This window comes from Lissotriton helveticus, chromosome 5_1 (assembly GCF_964261635.1).
Source record: "Lissotriton helveticus chromosome 5_1, aLisHel1.1, whole genome shotgun sequence".
NCBI lineage: Eukaryota > Metazoa > Chordata > Amphibia > Caudata > Salamandridae > Lissotriton > Lissotriton helveticus.
The window spans coordinates 1696563858-1696588234 of NC_136065.1; the positions used below are offsets into that span (position 1 = coordinate 1696563858).

General features: G+C 49.9%; 1 protein-coding gene across 1 annotated transcript in view; it reads right to left on the minus strand.

The window, feature by feature from the left end:
* The window catches only part of PSME1 (proteasome activator subunit 1), a 172329-nt gene that overhangs the window by 26318 nt on the left and 121634 nt on the right, over positions 1–24377 (minus strand). The window contains exons 7-9 of the mRNA XM_078644961.1: positions 24088–24156; positions 2963–3030; positions 2776–2830 (exon numbers count right to left, since the gene is read on the minus strand). Of these exons, the coding sequence (XP_078501087.1) occupies positions 2776–2830; positions 2963–3030; positions 24088–24156 (192 nt within the window). The remainder of the gene's footprint in view (positions 1–2775; positions 2831–2962; positions 3031–24087; positions 24157–24377) is intronic.

Consider the following 24377-nt stretch of genomic DNA (forward strand, 5'->3'; position numbering starts at 1 on the left):
GGCATCTGGAGTTGTGGTTCGCACCAGGAACTGAAGAGAACATGAGTGGGGCCCCAGGTCTTCTGCTCTTGTTTTTTCTGCGTTGTCTCCACATTCCATGGCCACCAGGGATGCGCTATACCTCACTTTTCAGGACAGTCTCTTCTCCGACATGGGCAGGCAGTCTCCTTTCCTCTCTTAGTAGGCAAGCTTTTAGGTGCTTTAGGGCATGTACACAGCTCCTCCAGCACAAGATCTAGACTTCAGATGATGTCCCTTCACATCTGGAAGACCGTCTGTCGGTCAAACACCAGTGCTGGATGCATGACTAGCCCTCTGATTACATTGCAGACAACTCCCTTCCTAAGTCATAGAGGAGTTGGAACTGGAACAAAGTGGGGTGGTTTGGGTCCCACTTTCATACAGCCCTTTGACAAGAGATGTGGATCCATTGTCTCACTCCATAGAACCGTTTGAGGTATCTCTATTAAATATCCTTAGTACTTGGGCAATCTCCACCGTGAAGCACCCATAAAAAAGGAACAAAAAGGTGTGAGGTTTCTGCTTCTGGTTGTCTTCAACCCAACTGAAGTGTAATCGGGGAAGGACAAAAGGGCAGGCCTCCCGTGAGGGCTTCCTCTCCTTTCACAACACCTCACAACCGAGTCTTCAGTCCCACCTCTCACACCTACCATTCAACAAATGGCAGTGTCCAGGAAGACTAATTTCCATCTCTTTGGTAACCAAAAGGCTTCAAAGAATATCTACAGGAGATCAGTCTCTACTCCACTCACTTCACTGACTAAGCCTCCTCCTATCATCTGCAGGAACGTAAGCAATATACTTCCACTGCCGGTACAGTCCTTACCCTCTATCTTGAACAAGGCAAAGTCTGGGGCATCCAAGATGGATCACACTGGCCTCCACTACTCGGGTTCACTTGCAGATACCATGAGTGCACTACACTGAACACACACAACACGCTTCACACACGCTCTGAATGTTCGTGCAAAGCAGGCACATAGAAACGGAGCTCTACACAAATGGACTGGCAGGCCTCTACTCCAGTGATGCAGATATAAAGGTCAGGTCACACCACAGATATTTTACATTGTAGCCATCATCACCCTATGTATTAAACCCACAACTGAGACCGCAGTTCTGTGTCACAAATGAGACTAAGCTTGGCGCTCCTGTCCAGATCACAGGCCAAGTAAAGGACCACCCAAAGTCCGGGACAGTTCTAGGCCTCCGTACACATGATACCAGGGCCAAAATTATATGTCAGGATACTAGATACACCAAGGCGGGCAGGGGACATGCCCCTTTACTATGCAAAAGAACTTCTTGTCTACAACCTCCAAAACACCAAGAACCAAAATCGGAGACACATCAGCTGCATCCTCCTCAATGTTCGCTCCGTACACAAATACGGCGTGGAAATCTGGAACCTACTCTACTCTCTTTCGCCTGAGGTCGCCATCTTCACGGAGACCTGGACTAACCCCGCCTCCGCCATCAACACTGCCATCCTGGACAGCTACAACATCCAGAGGAAAGACCGCCTCAACCACCCAGGAGGAGGCTTTGCCACAGTTCACAAAACAACCCTCCGCCTTACCACCTCCAGGGAGACCCTCCCCTCCCCTCCGCAGAACACCTGCACTTCCAGATCAAGACCAGACCCAAGAACACTCTCCATGGGACGCTTATCTACAGACCCCCCTCGGCCCCCGGACACCCTTCGCCAAAACCATCACAGACTTCATTGCACCCCACACCATCGCATCAACAAACTACATACTCATCGGAGACCTCAACAACCCTAGCGACCCCAACTCCTCCATCCTCCGCGACAACCAACTCGTAAACACACAAGGCAGGGCACACCCTCGACCCCATCTTCGCCGCAGGTAACGGCATCCACTTCAGCCACACAACACAACCACCCTGGACCGACCACCACTGTGTCCATTCCACTGTCAAGAAATCCAAAGCACCTAAACCTTTCCCTCGACTGCCACGAAGGAACTGGAGCAAGATCACCGATGAGCAACTGAGCTCCACCCTCTACCGAGAGGACGCCCAGCATTTCAGATGTGGCAGAGTGTGGCGTTAAGCCAAGAAGTCTAATGCCACGCTCCGTCACTTCTATTGTAAATTTGCCCCAAAGGAGACTTTGGATGTCAAATATATCCTGCTGAGCTTTTGCTGCACTTGCTCAATTCTGTGTTATGTAGTCATTTTGTTATCTGCCAAGCGACATGCTGGTAGATGGTCCTTAGGGAAGATGCTAGTAACGTTAGACAAGCTCAGACTACAGGCACCAACAAGGTAGGTCATCTTTTGAGACCTTGATTGGCACCTCTTGTATTGCTCAAAGTTGGTTGTGGGTAGCCCAGCAGAGAAAACAGGAGGTGGCAAGATCAGAGATTAAATTTATTTTTTTTAAGTCAAAAAAAGCTTTCAGTACTTCAAAGTGAAAGAAAATGATTGGGATCTGGTGAACCACTGAAGCATATTAAGGGTGCAATAAGCTTGGTTACTGCTAATGCACACTGGAGCCCAGCGCTCCATTCAATTTTTGTGTGGGTGTATTTTTTTTTGGTGCAAATTTTCATTACTCAAGTCTACAACTAGGAGGATATCTTGTGAGTCTGGAGCAAAGTGACAGAGACAAAGGAGTAGTTAAGAATATATATATGTTCATTTGTGTACTATGGGATTTACAGAGTCTACGTGAGCATTGGATGGTGGGTTGACTTCCTCCCTGGAGAGCAGAGGATCTGGACTCACCACATGTGGTTGCTTCGCTGCTTTAGCCACAGCATCCCCTCTGTCTAGAAAGTACCTGAAGAAAATTAGAAGGAAAGGGGTTAACAAAATGCTACAACAACCTTACCTACATGTGGAACCAAATCCACTGCCACCACCGATCACAGTACGCCCCCCTTCTGTTACATGTAATGGATCCAAAACTCACTTGGAAATCTGTGTCTGGAAGCTCTCCAGCTTGGTGCGAATTCCGGTCATCAACTCGAACACTTTTTCCTACAGAAAACACAGAGGCATGTCTTGGAACATATAGAAATTACAGACTTGGACAGTTCAGCCACTGATCGGGATATAGAGCACAAACATCTCACCGAAGCACTATGCCTCAGTTTACATAGACCATACAAGCCTAAGTCCATGACCGAAGAGGTCGTTTTCAGGCTACATCATGTTTCCAAAATTAGGGAAGATAGCATAGCTATCACTCAGAATACAACAAGCATGCAGGCTAAGACACCAGAAATTCTTCAGAGAACGTAACAGTTTACATGATATAATTTTGTTTTATTGTGTTTATTGTCTCCTCTTGTCTTTCTGTGTGCCTCAAATTTGCCTTGCAGTATGGCTCGAGACTGTCTCTTTGCTGCACAAGAAGTTCTGTTGTTCTTGTACATTTTTATTTTCTAATAGGTGAAGCAGAACTGGTTTTCATGTGGTTGTTCTGGGGCTATCACCAATTAAAAAGCTTTACTCACCTGTTGCAACTTTATTACAAAACTCTATACATATGTGGATATAATGAATTTAGGTCTCACACAGTAGTGCTATTTTACACAGCTTGCAGTGTCAAGCCTATGTCAGCAAAGATATCCCTTAAGATGCCCACAAGTAAAAAGGTCCGCAGTTGCACGGAGTGGTCCATTGAGTTTCATAAAGCTTACAGCCTTGGTACACTACCAGCAGACCTATACCTCGGATTACTCAACATACAGGCCCTGCTTTCCGATTTAAAGTTTTAGGTCTAAAATATCAGAGCATCACCTCAGCATACACAGTTCAGACAGCAGAGTGATTGTGTGGGATATATGGAGCCTACTGACTCAGTCCTTGGACAGTAAAATCATCCTTCAAAATAGACATTTTGCAGGCTCAGGTATCTGATAGAAAATGTTACTTACTTTGTAAGCATCTCTTTCTAGCGTGTAGTGCTTTGCATACTCCTGCCATTAAGTGTTGGGCTCGGACGCTTTTAAGTTGTTCTTCTTCAAAGTCTTTCGAGTCACGAGGTAAATAGTGATTCCTACCTTAGCTGGCAATGCGCATGGGCACAGACTCAATCTTTCGATTGTTTTTTGCACAGCGGGTGAGAGTGGCGAGTAGTATGTTGTACCCAGGTATTACTAATGGAGCTTGATAAGAAAAGAAAAGATCTTTGAGGCCACACACTTCCGGGGAAGAGGGTGGGCGCATGTGAATATACAGCACTACATGCCACAAAGAGATGTGCTTACAGGGTAAGTAACATTTTCTGTGCATAGCCTGTGTTGATGTAGATACACATGCTCTGCATAGATTGCAAAGCAGTAGTTCCTTCCTGTGGTGTCTATCGGATGGATGATGCAGATGTCCGAAATAAGGTCCTTAGGATCGTCTTGCCAATTATAGCAAGTTGTCTAATGGGGATATCCAAAGAGTACTGTTTGGTAAACGTGTGTGGGGTTGACCAAGTGGCTGTGTTACATATGTCCACTAGGGGAATGTTCCCTAGGAAGGCCATAGGTGAAAGCTCTTTCCGTGCAGTGTGTGCCCTGGGTGTAACAGGGAAGGGTCTCTTGGCTTTATGATCGGTTTGAATACATTTAAATATCCATCTAGTGATACCTGCTTTGGATATAGGCTGACCCTTGTGAGGCTTTGTGAAGGACACAAACAGCTGGTCTGACCTATGGAAAGGCTTAGTCCTGTTAATGTAATAAACAACAGCACATTTAACATCTAGAGCGTGTAGTGCTCTCCCCCCACACTGGATGTTCTGTTGTGTGGTTATGGTAGAAAGGGGATTCCTCCTAGGGACGGGAACTTCGGGTTTGTTCCAAGTTCTACTCTGTCATTAAGCACATGAATTAATGATTCTTGTGAAGTGAGCGCTTGCAGTTCTCTAATGCGTCTGAGAGGTAATTGCCAATAGGAAAGCCTGGAGAGGGCAAGAGTGTAAGGGGCCAAAAGGGGAACTCACAAGTCTGATAAGGACTACCTTGAGGTTTGGGCAGGGGTCGAGGTGACTTTTTTGAGGCCCTCCATAAGTCCTTAACTACTGGTACATAGAAGAGGGAGGAGTGCCTTCTATTTTGCATGTAAGCTGCTATAGGAGCAAAGTGAAGGCATGTGGCAGTGCATGCAATGTCTGACATCTGGAGATGGAGTAAATAGCATAGCACCTGGACAGTAGGTTTTAACGGGTCCAGGAGCCTAGGAATGCAGCAGTGGACACATTTCTTCCACTGGGCTGCATACCAAGCTTGTGTCGTTGGCCTACGGGCCTCGCTCAAGATGTCCCTACATTCTTGTGGGAGACTTAAATATCCAAACCGTGGGACCTCAGCTGCCAGGGCCGCTAAATTAAATTGCTTTGGTTCTGGATGCATGATCTGACCTTAGTTCCTAGTGAGAAGATCCAACCGATTTGGGAGCTTCTTTTGGAGATTGACAGACATTCTAGGGGTGCTAAGTACCAGGGCTGTCTGGTCCAGATGACGAATATGAGGATGAGAGTCTGAGATGTATTTACATCTTCCACACGATGAATGGAAGGAGTGGGTAAGGTGCACCAGTGTAAGCAAATATTCCTGACAAGTACATCCCCAGTGTGTTGGCCAGGGACCATGAGTGTGGGTACGTGGAGGCGAAGCAAGGACATTTTGCATTTTCAGGGGTGGCAAAGATATCTATGTGTGGGGCGCCACAACGAGGGATGTAGCTGTGGAGGACTTGTGGGGGAAGTTCTCACTCACAGACTTGTTGGTGCATCCTGCTGTGCAAGTACACAAGGTCGTTGTCCATTCCTGGAAGGTACTTAACCATCAGATGACTGCAGTGTCCGAGTGCCCAATTTCAGATGTTCAGAGCTAGCAAGGAGAGGGCTAGAGGGCTGCCTTGCTTTTTTACAAAGTACATGTTGTCTGTTCTAACTCGTACGTTTTGGCCGAATGAGACCATGACGGTTTTGTGGGTTAACTGGCTTGCTAGCAACTCAAGGCAGTTGATGTGATGTCCCTGTGGATGTGGCACTCACACTCCCTGTCCTGTAGTGAGATTGAGATGTGCTCTCCAGCCGGCTTTAGGAGTCTGTGGTAGTGGACGTGCATGACAGGGTTTAAAAAACGCCTTCCCTGTAAAAGGTTGTTTCAGTTTCACCAGTGCTAGGACTAACAGCCACCACCCATGCGAAGAACCTCGGGATCATCATCAGCAAACGCGACATGATTGTCCAAGTTAATGCTGTCACCTTCTCATTCGACCATACCTGGTAGGCTGAGGAAGATATTCAAATGGTTCCCAATCAGCATCTGGAAAACTGTCACGCATACCCTAGTCACTAGCAAGCTAGACTCCGGGTACACCCTTTATGCCGGGGTCAACAAAATGTTGTCCAGAATCGCTCTGAACCTCCCAAGCAGAAGCACTCGCATCACACCACACCTGTAGGAGCTCCACATCCTCCCAATTCACACTCCTGATCTACACTTTCAAGGCACTACATATCACTGGCCCAGCCTACTTTAACAATCACATCTGCTTTCATAAACTTTCCAGACACCTCCTCTCGTCCAGACTCGTCCTTGCATAAATCCCACGCATACGGAAAAACAGATCCGGCAGTCTTCTCCTACATTACTCCTAATGTAATGTAGCTACACATAAGTGCCTCCTTCTCACTTCTTGAATTGCGCAAAAAGCCGAAGAACTAGCATTTCGAGTGTTCCCACTAGACCCTAGGTGCACCTAAACTCTCACCTGCTCAGTGTCAGGATACCCTCCCTGGCGAAAGTGCGCGCTACAAATCTGCATCACGTAACCAATGCAGAGAGATGTATGAGGTAGGCTCGGGAGAGGTGGTTTTGAAACTGGCCATGTATTTATGCCTTCCAAAGGAGCTTTTAGGTGTGGGAGATTGGAGGGTACCCATAGCCTTGGCCATGCCTGCGTCTTTTTAATTTTCTCTAGCATTTCATCAACTTGGTTCCTATCAAAGGGCAGATTGATCAAGTGCTGTTGAACTTCAGGTTTGAAGTTCCAAATTCGGAGCCAGGTGTGACACCAGATTAAAGTACTAGTGTTGACGCCCACAAACATGGGTATCTGCAGCGTCCAGGGCACACCTGATGGTGCTATTTGAAATGGTTTTACCCTCTGCCACTATCCCCCTCCCCCAACTTCCTGCGTAAACTGGTTCAGGTAGATGTTTCAAGAGAGCATTACAACACAAAAGGGTATCACAAAACTAAGACTGAGAAAAGAAGCAAACCCCGCACCAGATTGATTTGATTTTTTTTGTCAAATCTGTTTATTAGCATTTTTAGAGAAATTACAGTACATTAGACATTTCAACAGCGTCAGCTCAGTAATTTGGGCATGTCAGATGTGCATTCATGGACATTATAGCATTACAATTAAGAAACACAAGGCCACGGATACAGTAAGTCAGAAATAAAGGATAACCGCCCAATACTGGCGAGAGCGCGTGATGCCGGGGCAGCCGCCCCCAAGTTGGTCCATGACTGTCCACACGCTAAGCTTATTGCATTAGCTGAGTTTAGGGTGGATCCTCCCAGCGGGGACTTGTGCACATAGATGTCTTTTATACAACAACTGTGAATAAGCAAAAAGGAAGAAAACAATAGCGGCAAAACCATCAACACTTATACATGTTAGTCCCCTTCCCGCCTCCCCCTCCCACCCCCCCTCCTTTGCCCCCGCCCCCCCTCCCCCCGGCGCGTGCACGCCTCAGTCACAACTGGACCTGAGCCTGAACCTGCATGACCAAAGACGGTATCCAACTGGTAATGTAAGCAGGGGAACAGCCCACGGTACACCCCGACCCCCGAGGGTGCCGCTCAACCCTCCGCAGCTACCTCGCCCCCGACCCCACCTGGTAGCTGCAAGGCGCCAAGCATGCGCTCCCAGCGCTCCGCCATCAGTTCTTTTTGGAGCCCCACCGTTTCTTCTCTACATATGGCCGTCCACTCCGCCCGGGCCCATGCCTGAAAGGAGGAGGTCCACACCTGCACGCTTGGTGGGTCACGCGCCTTCCAGCGCCTCGTAAGGAGACGTTTAGCCACTGCCATCCCCAGATCTAAGAAGCGGGACGACTCCCTGTCTTTGGGCGGCCTCCTAAAATGGTGCAAAATGTATTCCGGCCAGTCAAAGGGTATAATACGACCAGTGCATTCCCGGAGCATCTCACCGATTGCACTCCAGTAGGAGCCCAGCCTAGGGCAACTCCATTAGAGGTGGAGGATCCCCGCACCCACCTCGCCGCATCTGGGGCAGGACGCATCTAAGCGGTGAAGTGTCTGTTGATGAGCTCAGGCGTGAGGTAGGCCCTATGAACAACATAGAGTTGTAGCTGGCGGAAGCGCAGGTTTCTGGGAATGCGTACCGGACTTTTAAGGATTCTCCCCCACTCCTTATCGGATAATTGCCTGCCCATGTCACGCTCCCATTTACCCCTGAGCGGGGCCAAACTAGTCCCCGTGTGCATCCTTAACGACCCCGCAAACCAAATGCTTTCCCCTCCCCATGACGTGGAGGTACTGCATAGTTAAATGCTGTTCAGACTCCGACGCCACGTCTCCCCACTTGGCTGTCATGTTCGCCACTATGGAGCGATGTAACAGAAACCCCCCCAGGGGGAAGCCCGTCCTCAGAGACCAGCGTCTCATACACCACCAACGCACCTTCCCTAAAGAGGTCACCCAGCGTCTGGATGTCCGCGGCTCTCCAGTGCTCCAGCATGGGACGTGTAAGGACCCCCTCACCTCCCGGAAAACCCTCCAAAGGCACCGCAGGCGCATACGGGAGCACCCTTCGAGTGAGGAAAAGGGCTCTGCGAAAGCACTTATACGTCACTGCCAGCAGCAGGGGAGTGGGTCTCGCAGGCGCCAAGGGTGGAAAAGCTTGCGAACACGCTCCAGTGAGTACGGTGGCTCAACTGTAGCAGTATTGTCCCTATCTCTATCCGCCAACCAGCGGGCAATCCATTGGAGTTGCGCGGCCAAGTAGTAGTGCTCAAAACAGGGGGTAGCCAGCCCTCCACTGTCTGTTGGCAGGAATAGCTTCACAAGCGCCACTCGGTGCCGGGACGTGCCCCAGATGAAGTCCCGCAGTGAGCGACGAAAAGAAAGAGGCCGGGATGTAGAGAGGCAGATTGACAAAATAGTACAGGAGTCGGGGAAGCATATCCATTTTGGCAAGAGCCACGCTACCCGTAGTGGTTAGCGGGAGTGAGGACCAAAAGCGTATCTGAGATCGAAGCGCTGCCACCGCCCGACCCAGGTTACCGTCGAAGAGATCAGCCGGTTGCCGGTAGATCTGAATCCCTAGATATTTGAAGGTGTCAGCCTTCCATTGGATTCTCGTGCCATCAAGACAGTACCCTGGGTCTTCTATTTCAGCGTTGAATGCATAAAGGCAGGATAGGCCCGCGTTTACCCGAAGCCCCGAGACAACCGCAAACTGTCCCAGCAAGTGGGCTAGTCGCTCCGGTATGTGTGTCACGTCCCTCACGAACACCAGTAGGTCATCAGCATAAAGAGATACCTGGTGAATCACGTCTCCCAGGGGAATTCCGTCTCCCAGTGTCTGCCGCAGTGCCACCGCCAAGGGTTCCACAGCCAGCGCGAACAATAGCGGGGACAGGGGGCATCCCTGCCGAGTGCCCCAACCCACCGCCACCGCTTCAGAAATATAGGGGCCCAGCCTCACCCGGACCACAGGATTTTTTTATAGAAGTGCAACCATCTGTAGGAAGCCCACATCGAGGTCATAGCATGAGAGCACCGCAACCAGGTACCCCCAACTCCAGGCAGTCAAAGGCCTTTTCCAGGTCTATTATCAGGCATCCCGCCCTGAGCCATTCCTTTGTCGCTTCAGCCGCCACCCTAAAAAACCTCCTAAAATTCAGGGATGTGGATCTCGCTGGTACAAACCCATTTTGATCGGAGTGCACCAGATGAGGGACCAGTGTCGCAAGCCGCCCTGCAAGAATTTTTGCTAAAACTTTATAGTCCACATTAAGCATTGCCAGCGGCCTGTACAAACCTAGAGTAGTGGGGTCTCTGTCCGGCTTGGGCAATGAGACCAGAAACGCTTCCCGCATGGACGGAGGAAATGAGCCATCACCTATAGCTGTGTTGTATAGTTGGAGGAGCAGGGGCGCAAGAATATCTCTGTTCGCCTTATAGTATTCGGCGGGTAGGCCATCCGGCCCGGGAGTTTTCCCAGTCGCCATATCCCGGATCGCGTCCCCCACCTCTTCCAGAGTGAGGGGGGCATTAAGCTTGGCTCTGTGTTCCTCAGATGCCACAGGCAAGGTAACAACGTCCAGGAACGCTTCTAACGCATACCTAGGGCCAGTGCCTCGGGCTTTGTATAGTTGCTTATAGTGGTCGATCAGAACACAATGGATTTCTCGTTGTGTGTACACCATCTCCCCCTCCGCTGTGCACAGAGCTCCTATCAGGGCTCCGCTCCCATCCCTCTGCACCAGCCAGGCTAGTAGCCGGCCAGCTCTGTCCGCCCTGGCATGCGCCCTAGCCGTGTGCGCCGCATAATTATGGCAGCGCAGCTGCTCCATAAGGGCTGCATGCTTAGTGCGCAGGTTGCTTAGTGTGCGCGAGTGCTCACCCGTCCCCTCACCTTCCCTCTCATACCATAGGAGCTCTGACTCAAAGCGCGCCAGGGAGGCCGACGACGTTTTACGTATATTCCATGTGGCCCCATGCAGTGCCCGCGAATAACTGCTTTATGTGCACCCCACTCCACCGAGGCGCCGTTCGCCGTCCCTTCATTGGCCTCGAAATAAGCTAAGATGGCCGTGCCCAGCGATGCTCGGAACTCAGCATCCTCAAGCGCAGCAGGCTGCAGCCGCCACGTAGGTACAGTTGAGCGATCCGCCTCCCAACTAATCCAAAACCATAGGGGGTTGTGATCAGAGTGCGTTCTCTCCAACTATTCTGATTGGTCGAGGAGCGGGAGCAGCGACTGGGTGCCTATTATCCGATCCAACCGGACATGCAGATCATGAGTAGTAGGAGTAAATTCTATCTATGGGATGCTGCGCGCGCCAGAGGTCATGTACCTCCCAGTGCGAAAGCCAATCCCTAAACGCTTGCGCATGAGAGGCCACTGTCGCGGCTTGGAGGGGAGGGAAAGAACGATCCAGATGCACGTTTAATACCATGTTAAAATCCCCTCCAATCAGCTAAGGGAGACCAGCCTATGGGTGAAGAATTTGGTTCAGGCTCTCTAGATAGGAAGGCTGATCTGTGTTCGGGGCATAAAGGGATTTCCTGACCATTCAACCGCCCCCGCACAAGGGAGCACCTGCCTGCAGGATCTACCAATACTTCCTTACAGATAAAGGGGACACCCGCCCTCACCCATATCAGAGGGCCACGCGCATGTGCAGAGAAAGTTGTACCAAATATCTGCCCCCTCCAACGCCTGCGGAATTTATCAAGCTCGATCTGTGTCATGTGCGTATCCTGGAGGAGAGCAATCCCTACCCCATGACGCTGTAGGTAGGAAAAGACTGAGTAGCGGTGTGACGGAGTGTGCATACCAGGGATGTTCCAGGTCAGTATGTTAGTGTGTGTCATGTGTCAAGACGTTTCGCATGCGCACAGGGCCAGGGGAACGCCTCAGAGGGGGGCCTACAAACATCAGCAGGGAGAGGAAGGTCAGTGTGCCGCAACTGACACATATGAACAATCACAAACGGTGTAACAAAAAGGGCGAGTCCCCAATAGGGCATACATCAAAACCTCAACAAGATCCACCACACAAGAGTGTGCTAGTTTAGCACAATGGCTGTTTGGGTGTGTGTGCTGCCAACAACCGCACTACGCTGCACCCCTAACTCCGGCCACCCGGATGCTCGAGAGGTGTTTGGGGTATCTAGGACCTATAAACGCACCAGGCTGGTGCAGAGCACCAGCAGGAGAGCCCGCGAGTGCTGCGAACACTCAGTACCCTCCAGCCCGGGCCTGCCATGATACCCACATTCAGTCAGCTGCACAGCTTTCCGCACCAGCGCAATCATGTTTGGAGAAAAGCAAACATAGCACATCAGCAATATTATGAGAAGGATATCACAATCAATTGCAAAGTCAGAGAGAGGGGCCCCCTGCATGTCTGCCATAGATCACATCACATAAGGAGGTCAGCTGTCTGTGGTGTTACCACTGGCATACTCATATCTTCAGAAAGTACTGTAGATGGGGATGACGATCCACTCATGTCCGGTTCGCTGCGTGTCTGGGAGGCCGCTCGGACCACAGCTTGTACCGCACCCAGGTTCACAACCGCTTCAAGCTCTTCCTGCCTTTCAAGTCGCATTTTCTCCGGACTGGGTGCAGCTGGGCCGGGGCCGCGGCGGGCGCCCCTTTTCCTGCGCCTTCTTGATCTCTGCACATGCCATTCACCCTCCTCCGAGCCCGCAGGTCATATGCGCTTCCACTGTCCCGTCTCCTCTAGCCAGTCCCAGACATTGGACGGTGTGTCAAAGAAGCGGGCACCCTCCTTGGTGATCACGCGGAGGCGAGAGGGTAACAGCAAAGAGTACGGCAGTCCTAGTTCCCTCAGCTGCTTTTTCACCGCCAGGTATGTGCTCCTCCTTCTCTGCACTGTTGCCGTGTAGTCGGGGAAAAAACATCACACGGCTGTTCCCCACTGTCAGATCATCCAGCTTCCTGGTTTCGCACAGCACCACATCCTGGTCACGATAGTTAAGTAGCTTAAAGAGAAACGGGCGAGGCCGGGCTCCGGGCCGAGGCTTCAGCGCCGGCACCCTGTGCGCTCTTTCTACAACAAAGTGTGGGGACAACATTCCCGGAGGCAGGAGTTCCCGCAGCCAATTCTCCGTATACCGCTCCGGATCATTCCCTTCTTCGCCTTCCGGAAGCCCGACCACCCGACCATTGTTACGCCGGGAGAGTCCTTCTGCATCCTTAATGCGATCCTCCAGCACATGGACCCTGTCTATGATGTCTTGAAGCGCCGAAGCATGATTCTGCACCACTGGCTGCAACTCTTGAAGCGACTGACGCTGCACTGCGACTGACTCCGCCAGCTTGCGGTGGTCTGCGTGAAGCAAGGTAAAGTCAGATGCGACATTGTCGATCCGGGCATCCAGAGATACCTTAGTTTTCTCCAGTGTGTTGCATATGCGCTTCACCGCTACCAGCACGGAATCCATCTTGGCCGCAAGGGCCGCCGCCGGTCCCAGGTTGTCACTCTGCTGTCCGTGCGAAGAGCCCAGGGACTTATTCCTGAGCCTGCCCATCGCCAGCTGCTGCGCAGAAGGCATCCACACCTGCCAGCAGTCACTGGTCGCCCAGCGCCAGGCCCCCACTAGAGTCCCAGAGGAGAAGACGCCTCACCAGACCAGTGCCACCAGCTGTGACGAGGGGAACTGCCTATCCGGACTGGGCGGCAGTACAGGCTGGGCTGCAGCACCCAACAGCCGGTGTCGACCCTGTGGGTGCCTCCGACGATCGTCCGAACTGCACCACACCATGCGGCAGGGGTGCGCACTCTCTTTCTCTAGGGGCCTCTTCACCAATGCCCCCTCTTCGCAGACTACGACTGCTTCACCCCAATGTCCCCGACAACAGAGGCCGCGGCGCCACAATGGGTGGATCCAACTCACCCTGTGCAGTCCCAGACACCAGGCGCCCTCTCCGTGCACGGCGCTGATCACGCTCCAAGGGTGGGTCGCCTAAGGAGCAGCAGCAGCTAAATTGGCACCAACACCAAGATGGCGCCCAGGTCTCAATGTGCCAGGTTGTAGGCATGCAACCCTTTCCAGAAGGTCACCGCCTGGTGATACCGAGCGCGGCCGACCACAAACACCATCTGCCTTCCTAGTCCACACAGCACAATGTCCCTCTCCTTAGTCAGCCAGAATAGCGCCAAGCCCCTGTCAGGCCCGGGGGCGAGCACCACGAACCGCCACAGTCCCCTGGGTGGTCTCTCCTCTCAGACTCCATCAATGTAGCCCCCAGCACCTAGGGCACCACTCCGACACGAGGCAGGCCAGGCTCTGGGCCCCGAGCACGGGTCTCCCTCCGCTTTGCCTGTCCAGGGGCAGTGCGGCCTATAATCCACTGTGCTACCCAACTTGCGCACACTGCAGGTTTCAGTCCCTGAGCTCCCAGTCCACCATCCGGGGCCTCCGGGCTCCGCAGCCACTGCTCTGACGCCTCTGGGCATTATGGCACCTCCGTGGGGCTCCCCCGTCCGCCCTAGGCCCGCTCCTCACCAGCTCAGGTTTATCCTCCTCCACCCGGCAGCCGCGCCCGGGGAGTCTGTGAGTCTTCGCCAGTCTCAGGCTCTAGGGGGAGGCGCCAGGCCTCAGTCTCCGCCGGCCGCAGGAGCCGCCGCGCCCCCCGCCCGCTCGTGTCACTGCTCCGGCTGTCTCGGGCAGCTGCCCTGCTGCTCGTGCCTCCCAGCAGCGCCGGCTCCTCAGCGGGACTCGCAGATTGTCTGGGCCTAGAGCAACGCCGGAATTCCCGCAGCAGCGATCAGTCGCCCCAACGGCCGCCAGGCGCTTTTTGCGCCACTCCGCCAAGGGCCTCGCTGCCTCCGTCTGTCTTCGTCGCCACAGCCCCCAGTCGAGATCCGCTGGGGCTCCGCCGGCTCCCCGCGGGCTCTGGAAACACCTCCGTAGGGTAAATTGCAGGATAATTAGGGGTCTGACAAGGGAGCTCTACTCTGACACGTCCGCCATGATAGCTGGCTAGCCACGCCCCCCCCAGATTGATTTGATTGCGAGATTTATATAGTGCATGAATGCCCTAAGGCGTCTAGGTGCTGTGCGGAGGAGTCGGACGGATCGGAGAATGAAGATGGGAATTAATTGAAAATTTGCCAGGTTTTTAATCGTTTTCTAAAAGAGAGTAACGTTGGGCTATTTTTGATCTCTATTGAAAGTGCGTTCCAAAGTTTCACTGTGCCCAGAACAAAGCTTGTTCCTCCCCTGCAAGCTTTCTTGTATATGGGTGCTTGGAGGAGCTCGCACTGAGATGAACGTAGGTTTCTGGGTGGACAATACCAGGTGAAATTTTTGTATAGGGAGCCAGTGAAGTTGTTTTAGGCCTTGGGAAATTGAATGGAATTTAGGAATATCCAGCAGCGGTCTGGCGGCTGCGTTCGGTGCCCGCTGGAGTTTGAGCATATGCTGTTTTTGGAGGCCAACATATAAGGCGTTTTCATAGTCAAGTCTAGCCATAGCTAGAACCGTAACTAGTGCTTTTACAGTTTCACTGGCAATAAATGTGCACACTTTCCTGATTGACCTTAATGTTAAAAAGACCATAGAGGAAATCTTGTTAATCTGATGTTGAAAGGTCAGTCTGTCATCAAAAATGAAGCCCAGGTTCCTCACCTTACCAACTGGGGCCGGAAGAGTTCCCATACCAGAAGGCCTCCAGTTCTGTGCCCAAAAAGAGGTATCAGATCGTAACAGGAGAACCTCAGTTTTGCTTCCGTTGAGCTTTAGGCAGTTTGCAGATGTCCATTGGTCTACGAGGGACATACATTGGCTAAAGCGTTCAGCGGTTTCCTCAAAATTGTTTGGAATAGCTACTACTATTTGTGTATCATCTGCGTAGGAAGCCAATGAAAAGTCAAACTGCCCGATGATGTCCGCTAGGGGGGGGGCACATTTAGATTAAACTATGTAGGGCTCAATGAATAGCCCTGCAGCACCCCACATTTAAGCGTAAACCGCTCTGAACAGGAGTCACTGATCTGAACATATTGGAACCTATTGTTCAGATACGATTTGATCAAGTTAAGAGCGGTATTCTTGACTCCTGCCTCTCTAAGCCTTCTAATTAGGATGTCATGTTTCACAGTGTCAAATGCTGCCAATAGATCCAGAAGGATCAAGGTGACCTTGGCACCTGTGTCCAGTATTGCCTGGAGCTCTTCTGTTGCCTTAACCAAGACAGTCTCCGTACTGTGTCCCTGTCAGAAACCATTTTGTGAGGAGTTCAACAGGTCTGCCGAGGAGACAAATAAAGAGAGTTGGGAAATAAGGATTTTTATTGGGTAGGAAAGGAATCCTGGTGATAGGTCTATAGTTACTGGTGTCCCTGGGAACTAGATTAGGTTTATTTTAGTAAAGGAAGAATTTAAACCGTTTCCATGCGTCAGAGAAGACGCCTGAGCTAATAATTTCGTTAAAAAGTAAACTAAGTTGCTTGCTGATAGTCAGATACCATATGAAATATTTTCAGTGGGCAAGGGTCTGTGGGAGCTCCAAATTTTGTTGAGTTTACTAACTGAGAAATCTTTTCTATGCTTGGTGGAACAAAGGAGTCCAGAACATTGTCAGAACCTGGGAATGTTATGGTAGGGGTGTCTCCTGTGCAGCCTGTGCCTTTGTCTGAGAGAAATTCAAAAATGGTTTGCACTTTGTCCTTAAAAACCCTGCCAGTTGGTTGCAGAATTCCACACTGCTATCTACTGTTTGTGGTTCAGGATTGTAAAAAGAATGTTACTAGAGATCCCTGCCTGTCGAATCGTCTGAGAGAAATAGCTGCTTTTCTTATCCATGAACATTTTTTTTTAGACAATAAGTGAGTTCCTTTTCCAGCGCCTCTCCAATTTTCTACAGAGTTGTTTCTCAGCGTGCAGTGAGTCACAGAACCAAGGTTTGGATTTCTTTGAACGCTTGCTGGTAAAGCTTTTTTCCGGAGCTAACATATTTACTGCGGACATAATCCACTTGGTGAAACTGTTGCCAAGTTTGCTCAGACTTTATATCAAGTTGAGAATGCTAACGCGGTTTGCAACCCCTGGGGTTGATATTTCTCCAGTTGCGCCCTTTAATTGTCTTGTGAATATTATTGGTGCGAGGGATTTGATGGGCGTTGGTTACTACAAACAGAATAACTTTGTGATCTGACCATGAGATTGGCATAATCTCTTGAACTTTCAGGTGCGGATTAGACGTAAAAATATTGTCAAGAATGTGACCAGCATCATGAGTGGTATGCTTGATTATTTGTTCCATTGATGCACTGGCCATCGTCTCTATAATAACCCTGAGGGTGTTTTTTGTTGTTAGACCCTCACCCACTTTGTTAATAGCATTTTTCAATGATTGGTTCTCATCCTGGTCCCTAAAAACTAGGATGGGCTCAACCAGATTCCTGGATGACATTTGGATATTTTCTCTGCTGGGGTATCTAGGGGTTACAAATGCCCCAAACAACCCAGGTGTCCCTTTAATAGTGGGTGTTCAGGCATAGATACAAATGGATCTGAGGGATATATTGGCCCTATGCCTCTTTATTTAATCCGGTTTGCATCTTTTTTCAGTCTTAGTGTGGAATACCCTGATGTGTGTATTAACCCCTTCGGTGCTCATGACGAGCTCAGCTCGTCATGAGGTATACCTCTAGGGTGCTCATGACGAGCTGAGCTCTTCATGACCACACCCATTTTTATTATGGCCCAGCACAGCAGAGGAACATCTCAAGCAGCCAAGGAGTTAAGCAGGGAGATTGCATCCCCTATCCTTGTAAAACTTCTCTCTTTCCTTCTCGACAAGTGGCCTTCCCTCTCTGAACCGGGTCATTGTACTTGCCATTTTATGAGATCACTTATCTAATCCCAGTGCGTGTTGTTGGAGTTAGACATTTGCTAAAGGGTGGTGACCCTGATCGCCATTCTTTTCCAGCAGCATAGTTTTTCACTCTTTTCAGGGAGCACTACACATGCCCTAAAGAGTTAGGGAGCTTATGTTCAGAATGGACACCTGAGAAACTGAAACAACCTCACCCCTGAGGTTGGGGGGTTGTCGTTGCGGGAAGGTTTATATTTTTATCAATGTTAGGTGTGACCAACTGACTGGTTCCTTGAATGTGTCAGCATTCCCTTAAACATGGGCAGAAATTGCACTTTCTGATCTGATTTAAATACGTTTTCCACAAGGAAATAGTTGCTCTCATGGAGAAAGTGCATATCTACCTTGTGGAAAGCAGTTGCCCTTGGGAAGCCCTCTCGATATGTGCTATTGTCATCAGGAGGTGATGACCTAGCTGGGTAAGGATCAAAGTCTGGATTTCCCAGTGGTTCACCATCATAGTCGTTCCATGGGTTATCGGTGGGAAACGGGTCCAATGGTTTGTCATGGGGTCACCCGAGTAAAAGGGGATGCCCTGTCCATATGAGGAATGAAGGGAACCATCTATGAATATGGCAGAGATTAGGTATTCGAATGTGATGGAGGGTTGTGGAGAAGGAAGAGTTGGAGGATGGAGCTCAAACAGATTGGAGTTAGTGGTCCTGTCCATTCGCTCCTTGCATCTGAACACCAACGGAAGGTCCAAGCCAAGTTCCTTCTTAAAGGCAGGCTTTCGCTTGCGAGTCAAATTCTCTACCGGCGTTGGAGGCAGTCTTTTGGAAACCATGCAGGTGTAAGGATGAATAAAAAGGCATTTTTGTTTTGCATTCAATTTCACCTGAAGCGGTTGCGTTGCTTCTGAGGGTGTCTTTGGCGCCAAAGACTTGGGTGCCTATGCAGGTCTTGGGTCAATCAAAATTTGTAGGTCATGCTAATCACCCCCGGGGGTATCCAGGCACTGTGTGGGGTGGAGCTACTCGAACAGCCAAGTCTGGAGACCACTCCTGAATTCAGCAAGGGAGGTGGAGGTTCATAGGGAGGTGGTTCCAGACCTTGGCAGCGAAGTGGGAGAAAGAGCGTCCTCCGGCTTGAGTACAGTGGATGCGGGGGATGATGGCGAGGGCCAGGGAGGCAGATTGCAGGTGTCTAGTGGAAGGTCAGGCCGCTGTTCAGGTATTCTGGTCCTGTGTTGTGTATGGCTTTGTAGGCGTGTGTGAGCAGCTTGAAGTGGCATCTCTTATTGACGGCGAGCTAGTGCAGGCTACGGAGGTGGGGGGTGATGTGGCATCATCTGGGCAGGTGCAGGATGAATTTTGCTGCTTTATTCTGGGTTGTCTGGAGGCGCTGGATGAGGAGGGTGGTTGTTCCGGCGTAGAGGGCATTCCTGTAGTCGACTGGTGATGAGGGCTTGTGTGATGGTTCTTCTGATGTTGGTTGGGATCCACCTGAAGACTTCACAGAGCATTCCGAGGGTGTTGAAGCAGGTGGAATCAACCGAGTTGACCTATCGTCTCATGGAGAGCTTGCGGTCAAGAATGATACTGAGGTTTTTGGCATGGGTGCTGGTCCACGGGCGCAGGGCCACCAGGAGTCGTCCCACAGTGAGGGGAGACTTCCGAAGAGGAGAACTTCCGTTTTGTCAGTGTTGAATTTGAGATAGTTGGATCTAATCCAGTCAGCAACGTCTGCCATGGGGTTCTGGTAGTTGGCTCTAGTGGTGCCTGTGTCTTCTGTGAGGGAGAATATGAGCTGGGTGTCATCGGAGTAGGAGAGGATGTTAAGACCGTGGCTGTGAGCGATGGGTGCAAGCAGTGTCATATAGATGTTGAATAGTGTGGGGCTGAGTAAGGAGCCCTGGGGTACGCTGCAGAATATGTTCTTGGGGCTGGAGTTGTACGGAGGAAAGCGGACTCTCTGAGTGCATTCAGTGATAAAAGAGGATAGTAGCTTGAGGGTGTTGCCATACATGCTGATGTAATGAAGTCTTTGGATGAGGAGGTGGTGGGAGACTGTCGACAGGTCGAGGAGGATCAGGGCTGCAGACTTGACGCGCTCAAGGATGACTCTGACGCTGTCCATGGCAGCTATAAGGGAGGTTTCAAACAGGTGGTTGGATTCCTGGTAGTCAGTGAGTTGGTGGTTGACGACGTTCTCCAGTACCTTGGCCGGGAAGGGGAGGAGTGAGATGGGGCGGTAGTTCTTGAGGTCGGAATGGTCCTCTATGGGTTTGACTTTGCCGTGCCTCCAGGTTTCCGGGAAGGTGTGGCGGATCTGAACCCGGAGTTGATGATGCTGGTGAGCGAAGGTCTGATTTCTCTATGCCCAAGGTTGAAGGCGTGGTGCGGGCAGGGGTCGGTCGGGGCTATGGAATGGATGGAGGTCATGATGGAAGTTGTGGTTTCGGTGCAGGGGTGTCCAGTTGGTGAGAAAGTAGGGAAGGAGGATGGTGGGAGGTGCAGGGAGGTTGGCAATCTTGGTGTGGAAGATGTTAGCGAGTGAGTTGCAGATGGACTGGGAGGGCTGGATGGTGTATCCGACGATGCCTCCATCCAGATCAGATGGTGTCTTAATCCACTGATGGACTGGGCACGGAGGATGCATTCGGATCCGAAGGTGCTTTTGACACCAATTAAACTTTCAAGGCCGACTTTGAAGCGGTGGCCAACTTTGAGGGCCGGCGTAGAGAGGATCTTCGGCTGTGTGGGCTTGACAGGGTAGCGCTGTGGATGGAGGCATCAGATCCGAGGATGTCAGTTGATGATGACCAGTGTCGTACGGTTTCCACTTTTCAGTAGGAAATGTCCATTTGTTGGACAACATAAACATTGTGATGGTACAAGACTGATTCTATGCACCCCCTCAGGATATGTTAGCCTGTAGATCAGCTAGCTCACTGTGCCACCAGTAAGTACCCCTAAACCTAGAGAAGGTGACTAATAGTTTTGGCAACCTCAGAACGTGGAAACCCTGATCCCCCAAAAAGGGCAACAGATCTAGAACTTTTTCGCTCAGCCATAGAGACACAAGAAATGCACAAAGGAACGTTTTCAATGATTATTGAACCATTGCGATTCTTGTATAAAATCTATGCACTGCAACGATTAGTAGAAGCAGATAAAAGTGATCAGCAATATAAGGACGGTGAAAAGAATGTATAATTCCACCATGGTGCTATAAACTGTGTATATATGCTGGCATAAAAGTACTGGGTAACACAAACTCCTACTATGCTATCTCTTGCCTAGTTCCCTAGGGCAGGTTTTCTGCCAATAATCCCCTATTGGATGTTGCAACACACCATTATCTGATTTTGTTTTTAAACCAGATTTTGAGTTTCCAAATGGGCTCATCGCATACGTCGTTATCAACATATCACATGCGTAGCATTCCACTATTCTAGCCTCCCTTGAATAACTACTAAGTAGAAGTTCAACACCCTCTCCCTTAAGTTGCAGTCACCTCCAGGTACCGTTCTCCCAGTTAGGTGAGTGAGTCATGGGGCTTGTCTTTAGTCAGTATCGTTTGATCATCTATATTCGGGGTTGTGCTCAGACACTTAACTCATACCTGCTTTGTCAGGTCTGGGCCTCCTCTCTCCGCTCGTCAGGTGATGGGAGATCTTGTGGGGGTGGTCGCTTCTCTTCGCGGGCAAATGGTGCTAGCTCGTCCACCAGACGTCTCCATCCCCTTGCTTTGTCCAGTGTGCCTATGCCCAGTCTTGCCTCTAGTAAAGGGATCCTCCCTTCCGCGCGTGCCCATTCTTCAAACTCTCTCCCCCAGGTTCCCACCCTTGACCTTCCTGTCAAGTTCCAGTTCCTAGTGATCTCCCGTTTGGCCAATACAAATGCCGGGTCATGGAATTTCCCTGTTGTTTTTGTCTTGGCCGTGTGTGGGAACCACCCAACACCCCATTATCTGTTGGCAAGGTATGTAGGTCTCCGTCTTGGTTACAAGTTGGGAATCAGCTGAACCTTCGGCACTGCGATGACCTTGCATTGACAGCAGAGTGCTCCTCTAATTTGAGCATGGAAGTTCGTATGTATTTATAACAATACCATCTATGCTTCTGTGTCGATGCTTCAGCTGAGCAGACATCTTTTATTGTCTCAGTGATAGCAATGTCGTCATATGGACAAAATAACAAACAACATTTGCACAATTTGTGTTGAGGTCTTGTACAAAATTTTCAAGGTTTCGTGATAGTGTACTTACAAAGTGGTTTTGTAAGCATTGTCGTTTCAGATAAACTAATTATGCACTGTCACGTAAGCAAATGTGTGTCATAAGTTCTCGTGTCGAAGAGAAGGCAACTTAAGAAACATGTTAAAATAGCAGCATTTCTTCCCAGGCCTAACCTAACCAAGTGACACCCACTTCTCGGACATAAGTCGATTAAAGCTATCTGATAGGAGGAAACCTATGCAAAGGAAGGCTACAGCATGTACTCATAAAAAGATATCTATTAAAATCATTTACAAAAAAAAGGCAATCCTACAGTTTAAAAACAACAAGCATACAGAAAGCCATTATTAAGAACTAAAGCAGACAAAAACTAATTGTAAAACGAATGTAGGACGTTTTAAAACAGGCTGAATCAAAAAAGTTCTCACCAAACGGAATAGCCAATTGTTTATGTGTTCCGAGAGGTTGACAAAACATTTCAGAACCCAGCCAGAGTAGACGATTATACCTACGGCACACTTCGGAACAGGTTTATGGAGTAAATGTGTTCCCATTCAATCCAATGGGGCCCTAGAGGGCTGAATCTCACTCTAAGGGCTGGATGCGCACTTCCTCAAGGCGAATGCTGTGCCTTCACTCAAGGCCTTCTGGTGTGAGATTCAACTTCAGTCATACTCAAGATCAGGTCGGAGGTCTTCATTTGGGGTAACGAAGGAGTGGGGTTGCTGGGGGCCAGGAGGTATTCTGGCTCAGAGTAGGAGCCGGACGAGAAGATGGTCTCTGGGCTAGGTGATGGTTTGTGAAGCGTAAGGCCTAATGCCTGGCCTCTTTGCCTTCCTTGACAGGGGGAGGCTGTTCCTACGTCAGGGGAGTCATCAGAAGACTGCCCATTGATAATGAAGCGTCTTCTTTGAATGGAATGTCAGGGAGGCCCGACATATTGTTTTATTGTGGTGGGGAGACAGATGGTCAGTCCAGGAGAACTTCGCATGACACGGAGGTCAGTTCTGAAAGGGATTCTGTTCCATTATCCTGTGTACATTTTCTGCTGAAAAAGACCCTGAATGTCATCAAGGACAAGAAGCATAAGGGTAGAGGCCCTAAGTGAACGGAGTTGATGTGGAGCTGTCTCTGGAAGGTTACGGATGAAAAATAAGGGAACAATGGTTTTTCAGATATCTGAGTTGAGGAATATTCTGGCTGGGTGTTACCATTACCTATTATTTACATTCGGTGTGTTATTCAATCCCATGTTCTGGAACATGGGTTGAGGTTCTGGCAGCAAGAGCCAGCTGTTGCTGGACTTTGAGCTTTGTAGCTGTTCCTGGTTGTGGGCTACTCATTAGACTAAAATACATTTTCACTTACCTTATTGCCTCTTGAGGACTTATTAAGCACTGAGCTGTTTGAGCCCTGTGCTGAATAACACATTGAACTCCGAGCCCCAGCCTGAGACATCTGAGCCCGATGGTGGAAAAAAAACAATCTAGTATGGTTTCAGTCCAATGCACACTGCCAGCTAAGGGAGGAGCCACTATATACCTTGTGATTCAATAGACTTATTCGAAGAAAAACTATGTGCCAGTGTCTGCCCCCAACACTAGAGGGCATGAGTATCTACAGATCCTATGAACACTAGTGTCATCTCTCAGGTAACACGTCCTACAGGCTTAGGCTTTGGATCGCAAAGCTTTCCCCAGCAGACATGGAAGTCACAAGCTCAGACACTGGACAGCAAGACCATTCCTTCAGCTGCTCAATACTCACAGGCTAAAGGGATTATTAACGGAATGTACAGCCTTTGGTCTTTAACAGCATGACAATCCCTCAAGATATAAACATTGCAGTTTCAGGCTTCAAGTGGCACATCTATCCTCGGATGAAGCAGATCTCTGTATCAGACTGTAGAACTGTTCCCTCAGAAACATGCTGATCTCAGAGTTTGAGGCCTTAAGATACAGAGACATCCCTCTGGGCACACACACCGTAGACACCCAGGATTGAAAACAAAAAAATCTTGGAAGCTCTGGCCTAAGACAGCAGAACTATCTCCCAAAGTACACAGATTACAGGAGGTACAAGCAACACGCATCAGCCACAAGAGAAAAACGTTTGTCACACACATCTCAGAGCACTAGATCTTGGATAGCAGGCTATCCTTCCTTCAAGTGAAAAAAGCTGCTATCAGATCAGAAATAATTCTCATTCTCTTTCGGAACACAGTGGCTACTCACCTGGACAGCAACACCAAAGTTATCCCCGTCTTCAATTTTTGGGATCTGGAGCTGCACCCACATACAGACCTGAAGAACATTGAAAAGATGGAGTGAAAAAGAGGATGCAGGAGGGTGATGAGATCGCATAGGACTGGGGAATTTACAGTAACAGTGCCCCCGCCACCATTAGACTGCAGTGCCCTCCCTCAATAGAGACTACTTCAATTCCCTGTGGAGCCCAATGGGCTCCATCATCACTCTGACTAGACGTGCTCTCCGCACATGGACTCCAAGGTACTGGATTCGGT